This window comes from Octopus bimaculoides, chromosome 1, assembly GCF_001194135.2.
Source record: "Octopus bimaculoides isolate UCB-OBI-ISO-001 chromosome 1, ASM119413v2, whole genome shotgun sequence".
NCBI classification, from domain to species: Eukaryota; Metazoa; Mollusca; class Cephalopoda; order Octopoda; family Octopodidae; genus Octopus; species Octopus bimaculoides.
In genome coordinates this window covers 20454301-20464152 of record NC_068981.1, presented here as the reverse complement: position 1 = coordinate 20464152, position 9852 = coordinate 20454301, and the positions used below count along the sequence as shown (strand labels likewise).

The window sequence follows — 9852 nt, the reverse complement described above, 5'->3', positions numbered from 1 at the left end:
ATATATATATATATATATATATATATATATATATATATATATATATATATACATACATATATATATACATACATATATATATATGTGTGTGTGTGTGTATGTGTATATATATGTGTGTGTGAATATATATACATGCACACTTATCTGTGTGTATGTACCTAGGTGTGAGTGTGTGTGTATGTATGTATATATAAAGATATTTTGTAATCCACATTTTGTAAGAACAACCTGGGTATGTTCCCACCTCCTCCCCAACAGTATCTATAAATAACCTAGGTGTGTCTCCACCTCTTCCCTCAACTGTGTCTATTATAAATATCTACCAAATTGTCATTTTAATTGTTATTGTTTATTTTAATTAACAAGTTATCTATTTAGGTAAGAAATCAATAGATAATTAGGTAGGAGGGTGGGTATAATTATATAGATGTTTGATAGGCTGAGGGGTGAGGGGAGTGCTAAACATACTGACCAAACTGTAGGAGGGAATATGTCTACAGGGAAGAACAGTTTGGTAAGTAATGTGAAAATAGAGAATAACTGGACAGTAAAAGAGAGTTGATAAAAGGGAGACACATTAAGGCAACAGGAGAGAGAGAGAGAGAGAGAGAGAGAGAGAGAGAGAGAGAGAGAGAGAGAGAGAGAGAGAGAGAGAGAGAGAGACTTAGGGACAAAGAGAGAGAGAGGGATAGAGAGAGAGAAGATATCTCAATAATTAAAATAGGTTAGGATAAAAATGTTCTTGAATTTTCTTTTTTTGTTTCTTTTTTTTGTTGTTGTCCACATTGAGTCTTTTCCTTTTCCTAATTCCTTCAGACTCCACTCATGGCAAAGAGATGAGAAGAAAGAGTAATTCTTGTAGAAGAGGTGAAGCTTTAATGCAGTAGTACTCCTTGAAGCCAAGTACATCCTTTTATAATCATACACACACACACACACGTGTATACGCACACACATGCATGCACGCGAACACACACACACGCACACATACTGACAAGCACTGTCCCATACCAGACATTAAACAGCATTTTTATTATGATTGCCAGCGGAAGGCCACAAACAATATACAAGTTTTCCGAAAGATTCTTTGCTCCAATCATCACTCCATTTCATTATTTCATAATAAATCTTTTCCATAGGCATATATGTATATGTGTGTATGTGAGTGTATGCATATGTCTGTCTGTGTGTAATGCTTATGTGCACATATGTCTATATATATATGAGTATATATATATATATATATATATATATATATATATATATATATATATACACACACACATATATATGTGAATGTGTGTGTATACAATTATTCAAATTGTTAGGTATGGATGTATATGCAAATGAGCATGGTTAAATTCTTCAGTCATCATAGATATTTTCTGTGGAAGCCAGTCTTCGCTGCATATGTGGCGGAATTCGATAAAGTGCATCTATATTGGGGTTTGGCATCTTTGATACCTGGGAAGCATTCTCTATGTCTTCATACTCATGAACGTACATGTAGTCTCGAGTCTCAAAACTGCCATTCACTGGCTTGACACGGGGGAATGGAGGAGGAGCAACATACACACTTGTTGTTGTATTCCTTGGGGTTGGTGCTGCTTTGAGATTACTTGCTTTCCGTTGCTGACGCTGGTACTGAAGGTACATGAAGATCACAAGACAGAGGAAGACAAAGCCAAACGTGCAGGTAGTAATAATGAGGAATTTACTCATTTCATCAATGGCTGGTATGGAGATGCCTGAAAGACAAAGAGATGCAGAGAGAATATAGAATACAGAATGCCTTGATTGGAATAAAAGATTGATGATGGTACTGATGGAATGATATGATGATGGTGCTGATTAGGGGTGATGATGATGATGGTGATGATAGGGATGATGGTAGTGATGATTATGATGTTGAAATTTAGAAAACTGCAATTTATGAAACCTGTTTTTTTCCCCATTTCCCCATTCTTGTAGTGAACTTAAAAAGGGTGTGTATGTGTGAGAGAGGGAGGGAGAGAGAGAGAGAAAGAGAAGGGGAAGAGAAAGGAGGAGAGAGAGAAAATGAAAGGGAGAGAGAGAGAGTGAGAGAGAAAAAGAGAGGGATAACAATCTATTTACATATTGTGTGTGTGTGTGTGTGTGTGTGCACACCGCTGTCTATGTTAATTATTTGTATACACATTAGTATACACATTTTTCCTTTTTCTTTCCAAAGCAAGAAACTAATAACATCATTGTGAAAACTTGTCCCTCTTCGTCCTTTCTTGTCTTTGTTCATTCATTTTATATATTATAAAGAGAGAGAGCTTGAGATTGAGAGAGAGAGAGAGAAAGAAACACACGCACACACACACACACACACACACACACAGAGTGTGTGTTTGTGTATGTGAATACAGAAATCAATGTGTAAGTACTTACAATATTCAAGGCTGGTAGCGCCTTCTGCTGCGCTGACACCATCAGGGCAGAGTTTACAGCTGGTTTGGCCTTCTTTGTCTTGGTAGAAACCAACCATACAAAAAGTACACCTCTGTGATGTGACATTCAACATTGAACCAGGGGGGCAAGGAACTGGCAAATATACAAATGAAAGAAGAGATTAGCGTGAGTATGTGAGTTTGAGTGTGTGAATGTATGCATGTGTATGATGAGTGTGTGTATGTGTGTATATATATATTATGTGATCACGTGACCAACCAGGCTATCAGATGTTGTTACACATCGCTAATCACAATGCGTTTTGCATTGTTTTAGCCTTCAAATGACACCATCCTGCTGGCTAGGTGGGCAGGCCAATATTCTCCACCAAAAGGCGAACTGGACCAATGTGAAATGAAGTGTTTTACTCAAGAACATGACTCACTGCCCCATCAAGAAATTGAACCCGTGACCTAGTGACTGTGTGTGTGTTTGTGTGTGACTGTGTGTGTGTGTGTGTGACTGTGTGTACATGTGATTAAAAATAATGACAAATATAACAGTACAGAAAGTAAAATGAAAACGAAGTGTAATTATTAGTTACAAAAAATGAAACAGAAGCATAAAAAATGTGGGGAAAATGACGACAATGGAGAAATGCATTTTAATTTGTGTCAGGTCATGTTGAAAATGGTGAAAGGTTAGAGTGACCAGAAGTGAAGGCAGGGAAAGAAGTTCGATGTGTGCTAGAGCAAGGAAGTAACTGTGAGCAAGTGCGCTATTAAGGTATATGTGTGTGGAAGTACTTGCATGAAGTGTGTGTGTATGTGTGTTAGTTGTGCATCGATGAATATAGTACGAAGATCTTATGGTGAAGGTTATAGGGAGTATCTGTGAATATATTTGATTGTTGTGTATGTTGCTTGAGCCAAGTATGCATGAAAGTGCATACATATATGATCGTGTGTGTGTGTGTGTGTGTGTGTGTCTGAGAGCATAACAATTAAAGGGTATTTGGGGGCTGTGTGTGTATATGTGAGGATGTGAAATAGAAACAAGAGTAAAAGAAACAATAGTTGAAGACATAGAAGAAAAGAAGTAACTTACTGCAGTATTCATCTTGCAGCATTTCACCAGATTTACACTGCCAATAAGGGGCTGATGCTTTAACACTTCCAGGAACAGATTTATATTCTCGGTCATGTACATTGATTGAGAAAAGTTCGGCCACATAGGCAAGTTCTTGTTCAAAAGCCTCCAGAATGCTACGAATTTCAGTTTTAGGTAGACGTTGCCTATGATAGAAATAAGAACAACAGTGGTGATAATAAATAAAAATTAATTATTTTCTAATAGAGGCACAAAGCCTGAAATTTAGAGGGAGTTAGTTGGTTAAATTGACCCCCAATACTAAACTGAAACTTTATTTTATTGACCCTAGTAAAGAGCTAAAGGAAGTATTTTGTCAGTTACAATACTAATGGTTGAGGAGTAATAGGAATGATCAAACAAGGAACTGAAAATCATTTGAGAATGATTTCTGGTTGACCATCAGTACAAGATGTGCAAGAAATTGTTTCAACTAGTACGTCACACATTTTGAGAAGAGCATTTTTGCTGTGAGAACTATAGCCTTCCATGTATGTATACATATTTGTTTTTACATAACATTTTATAAGTGAACAATCTGGTGTGTTTATTTTAATAGCCTATCAATGAATACAGTGAGCTTCTTTGCTCTAGGTGGTGGGAAGACACTTGACAAGAGATGGAAATAAAATTGAAGGAAGAAGAAAAACTACTAGTAATAATGATGATTTCAAATTTTAGCACAAGGCCAGCAATTCTGCATGTACCAGTAGTGTTCATTTGAATCTCTCCCTCACTCTGTTTATTGTACATACACTTTTACCATCCACTTTCTACAATGACAGATGTTTATTTATACACCACAGGAATCTATTGTTAGCACTGCAATATAATAGATGATAATTACTATTCTCTCTGTTTTCGCATGATTTTTGTGGTTGGTGTTAGGAAGGGCACCTAACTGCAAAAACCTGTCAAAACAGACACAGAAGTCTGGTGCAGTCTTCTTCCTGGCCAACTTGTGTCAAACCGTTCAACCTATGCCAGCATAGAAAGCAGACATTGAACAATGATGATGATGGTGTGTGTGTATATTTATATAAGTTTGTAAGTATTTATAAGCTTATGTATGTGTTTGTAGCGCATGTGTGTGTGTGTATACCAATACACATACATGCATTTATTATCTTAAACACTTTCATCATGCTAAAATGGTAATTTTCAAACAGTGTCAACAAACTGTTGAAGTATTCCAGTTATTGTAAATTTTTACAGCTTTTATCAGCCTTTTGAGGATATCAACAGCTATACTGATTTCTTATTAGAATACAAGTAAACCTTGTTTCTAATAAAGAATCTGTAAAAAATATGAACTACTAAAATAGTGTAGTAGAAAAAAATTGGCTTCATACCTAAGAAGGGGAACAATAGTATAAATAATGGGAAGTACATTGTGAGCTTGTTCAATCAGACATTCAGTCTGAATATTAAATCATACATAATTTAAGCATTTTTACATATTAAAAGATACACAACCTATCTCCTTGAGCACAAATCCAGGAAGCTATTCAACAAACAATGCACTAAATTTAGTTTTGCTGCACAATGAATATTAGCAATGTAATAAAAATAGAAAATATATCTCAAATCTCAAAGAAACAACTACAGAAATAAAGAGTAATATCCCTTCGACTATTAATATCTGTTTAAAACCATAGTATATCATTCTTCTGTAATAAACAACACCAATAAAATCAAATTATGCATAGGTATGTATGAAGGTAACTGCAGAAGCCACTACCTAAACTATATGTCTACCTTCAAATGCAAAGAATGAATAGCATGGTCTTATCTAAATTGAAGGGTTGAAAATTTCAACATCACATGGTCAGTTCAAGAATGAATTCCACCCTATTTGCATCCACACAAGACTATACAATCTATGTATTACAGAAAAATTTCACATTTGAAATAGAGTCACAAAACACTTATGCTGTAAGAAAGAGATAACAAACAAATTTAATTACAAATGCAAGTTTTAATCATTATATTCACCTGCAGGCAAATAGCATCTGAATGAAATATACAAATTTGGATAATTTGAAAAACCTGAAATTCACAAAAAAGTGGATGCTAAATGATGATGATGATGATGATGACTACCTAAAGAAGACAAGTGAAAAAACTGATGGAGAACTGCCAGTATTGAAATAATTTAACAATTGACACCAACATAAGCTCCAGTAAATATAAAAACATTTACACTACTTGAGTTATCCAGTTCTCTTTGTAACACTATTGTGTGTGAGTGTGTGTGTGTGTGTGTGTGTGTGTGTGTCTGCAAAAGAGCCATAGTGCAGTTGATGATCATCATCATTACAGACTGTTGATACTTACACATTGTTTATTGTGATGTTCCATGTAACAGTGAAGTAATTAGACCGCTTATATCTGTGTCCATCAGTTCTTGGTCCACAGAGGACTGTAATATTGTTAAAGTTGCATTTAACATCCCAGCAATGGTTCTGGGCCTCAAGATATTGGGTAACTGCTGATGAAAGTTTTGAGTGTAGGCTAGAGTCATCCTGTTCACATCTGCCTTGGAACTGTATTTCAAATTCTTGCTGTACTTTGAATGGATGGTGGTTATCTGTGTATTTAATGATGGTGAAATAATTAACATTAGAACAGACAAGTTAAAACATTATTTAACAACTGAGGTTTTGAAAAAAAATAAGAATAACAGTAACACATTTCATAAAATTATAATATTTCAGACTTTTAATCTTAACTTCAGAATATTTACATCTCATTATGTTTCGATTGCTTTGACCTCTATTTGTTACCAGGTGTCTCATTCTTGGACATGAACCAATACCAAATTAGATTTGAACAAGAAATCTGTATTTTTAAAAGAATTTAAAATGTTTCTGTCCAGAAAACAATAATACATCTATCAGTGATGACAATAACAACCTGAAAAACAATTATCTTAGCAACAATTCAAATCAGACATTTTTTAATGTTTTTTGTTAGGAGGGAAAGTAAGATCTCTGCTATTAATGGGAGAGAAGGTGGAAGATCTCCTCAAACCAGAAGCTTGGTTTGAATGCTTGCAACAGAGTGGTATTCTTCTAAAGGCAACTATGGTGTCAGGCGGTGGTGTTAAGCCAAGTGTTAGGTTAAGTTTATAACTCATGTAGGCCATAGCAGGGTTTGAGCTCAGAATACAAAGAGCAGAAGTAAATACTGCAAGACATCCAGTTCAGTGTTTTTACAGTTCTGCTAATCTACTATCTTGGATTGGTACCTTTTCCATTGACCCCAAAATGATAAAAGGCAAAATTGATCTTGGCAGGATTTGAACTCAAAGTGCTAGAGTTGGAACAAATACCACAAAGCATTCTGTTCAATGATTTAATGGCTCTGTCCATTTTCTATCTTTATCTTTATAATAATAATGATGATGATGATAATAATAATAATCATAATAATAATAATAATAATAATAGACAAATGGCTAACAGTAAGCCAAGATAATAACAAATGGCTGAAAGAGATTGAATCAGAATGCCCAGTAGAGCTCCCAAAGTTTGTCTCATGGGGACAGCAAAGATTATCAGTAGGGTTTTAAGCACTTGAAGAACTGCTGAAAACTTGTGGATACCTAAGGTTACAGGTAGTAACCCACTATCCACATAATTCCTACCAGGAATAAGACCAAACCTGAGCCAAACCAAAATGCATGGAATATGGACATTAAACGATGCTGAAAAGGCTACTAACAAAAATTTTGTTAGTAACAGCACAAGATCAAGCATTGAGGACTAATTGGATGAAAGTCAAGAGAGACAAAAACCAGGCAGATTTCCAATGTAGGTTATGTAAATCAAAAGAGATAAGTGTTGCTCATATAGTAAGTGAATGTAGCACACTGGCACAAAAAGAAAACAAGAAAAACCATGACGACCTAGGAGAATGATCCACTGGGAGCTATATAAAAAGCTAGGATTTGACTATACTGATAAATGGTATGAACATGAACCTAATAAAGTGCTAGAAAGTAAGAAATAGGAGATGTAGGATTTTAACATTCAGATGGATAGAGTAATAAAAGTCAGAAGGACTGATTTAGTAGTAGTAGACAAAGAAAATAGAAAGTGATAGGTAATTGACTTTACAGTCCCAAATGAGGAGAAAACCAATATGTGAGGCATAGATAAAATAGCAAAGTACTAGAATGTAGCCATTGAGTTACAGAGACTGTGGAAAGTGCAGGTAAAATGTATCCCTGTAGTTATAGATACATTAGGAACTTTAGTACAACTCCAGAAAAGAGTGTTATTAGGGACAACTTGGATACTTAGGTGGGTTCTTGACATCTAAAGTTACTTGTAGCCTAATGTTAAGAATTTTTCTTTTCCAACAGTTTAATCTGTTGTGTGTATATGAAATAGCAATAATAATAATTATTATTTCAAATTTTTGTTACAAGGGCAAGCTTGGGGGAGGTAGGGGATGAGTTGATTACATCAACCCCAGTATTCAATTGGTACTTATTTTATCGACCCTGAAAGGATGAAAGGCAAAGTCAACCGCAGCAGAATTTTAACTCACAACATAGCGACAGGTGAGATATTGCTAAGTATTTTGTCCCGTGTGCGAATGATTTTGCCAGCTCACCACCTTAGCAATAATAATAATAATAATAATAATAATAATAATAATAATAATAATAATAATAATAACAATAGTGATTTCAAATTTTGGCACAAGGCCAGCAAGTCTGATGGAGGGGGTAAGTTGATTGCATCATCCCCAGTGTTCACCTGGTACTTATTTTATCAACCCTGAAAGGATGAAAGGTAAAGTTGGCCTCCGTGGAATTTGAACTCAGAACATGAAGATGGATGAGATGCCACTAAGCATTTTGTCTGGCATGCTAATGATTCTACCAGCTCAATAATAATAATAATAATAATAATAATAATAATAATAATAATAATAATAATAATAATAATAAATTTTGTTTTTCACAATGATTACAAGCTGTACATTCACACATGTTAGTAGAGTTTTATCTCCTTCTCGATAACAAAAGCTTTGCAAGGTTTCCTGTAAAACCTCAATTCTAGACTTCTTTTGGAATTTATTCTCTAATTCTTTAACAAATTCATGGTACCAGACCTAGGTTAATAGTATTCAAGAACTCTTGCAGACAACTGGTGTTAAACTTATTTGTTATATAAGGTTACAAATAAATACAACTCCTTCTACTTGACTGCTTTCAAAAATAGTTTCTAATAAAGATGGAGAACCTCACTTTTTAGGGGGGAATAAAAAAGAGATTCAGTTGACTGAATAGAGCCCAGTTCATGACTGGTATTTATTTTTATCAATTCCTGTAGGATGAAATCAAATTCTAAAGGGACAAATCCCAAGTCTTGATGATTATGATGATTAAAAAAACATAATTTGATGAATTTTAGGGAATTAGAAGAATTATTTGATATTTCATTTAAATTCAAAGAATCCAACTTACTTAAACATGCTTGCTGTGTTTTCATGATCTCTTCTAGTTTGTGGATATTGTCAAGAACTTTACAGTTGAATGGTTCTGTGAACACTCCAAGAGGGTTAACACCAAATTTATTTTCACAGGTAATATAACACATTGCCAGTTGCGGTGGGTCTGTGCCACAAACAAATCTACCATTTGTAATTTTAGGTAAGTTGCAGTTGGTTTCTGTAATCAAGTAGAAAAAGAGAAATGATTTAAACTTTGGATGGAAGAAAATATTCTTACAGATACTCTATAACTGATCACTTGATTGACACCAAGAATTTCCAGCTACTGAGATTAACAATGACTTCTGTTCTGATCAGTAGCTGACCCTCAGTAAAGTTCAGGTAAGATTAATTTTAGAGCAGTGCTAATATATCTGGGATTGTGTTATTATTATAAATCTCAGAGATAATATAAAATAAGGGCTACTAAGTTATTCTAAATGCACCACAGCTTTCATCATCATCATCATCATCATCGTTTAACGTCCGCTTTCCATGCTAGCATGGGTTGGACGATTTGACTGAGGACTACAGCTGGATGCCCTTCCTAACGCCAACCACTCAGAGAGTGTAGTGGGTGCTTTTACGTGTCACCTGCATGAGGGCCAGTCAGGCGGTACTGGCAATGGCCATGCTTAAAATGGTGTCTTTTATGTGCCACCCGCACAAGAGCCAGTCCAGGGGCACTGGCAACGATCTCGTTCGAAAATCCTATGACGGCCAGTCAGGCGGTACTGGCAACATCAATACACAAAATTTGAAAATTTCCACTTAATG

The 9852-nt window shown here is 35.0% G+C and overlaps 1 protein-coding gene across 2 annotated transcripts in view; it reads right to left on the bottom strand.

The window, feature by feature from the left end:
* Positions 1-91: 91 nt before the first annotated feature.
* The window catches only part of LOC106873594 (low-density lipoprotein receptor-related protein 6), a 699058-nt gene continuing 689297 nt past the window's right edge, over positions 92-9852 (bottom strand). For both annotated transcript variants that reach the window (XM_052965592.1, XM_052965587.1), the window contains 5 exons: positions 9050-9253; positions 5905-6157; positions 3526-3713; positions 2419-2571; positions 92-1748 (listed from right to left, as the gene is read on the bottom strand). In XM_052965592.1, the coding sequence (XP_052821552.1) occupies positions 1366-1748; positions 2419-2571; positions 3526-3713; positions 5905-6157; positions 9050-9253 (1181 nt within the window). In that variant the 3' untranslated portion in view covers positions 92-1365. The remainder of the gene's footprint in view (positions 1749-2418; positions 2572-3525; positions 3714-5904; positions 6158-9049; positions 9254-9852) is intronic.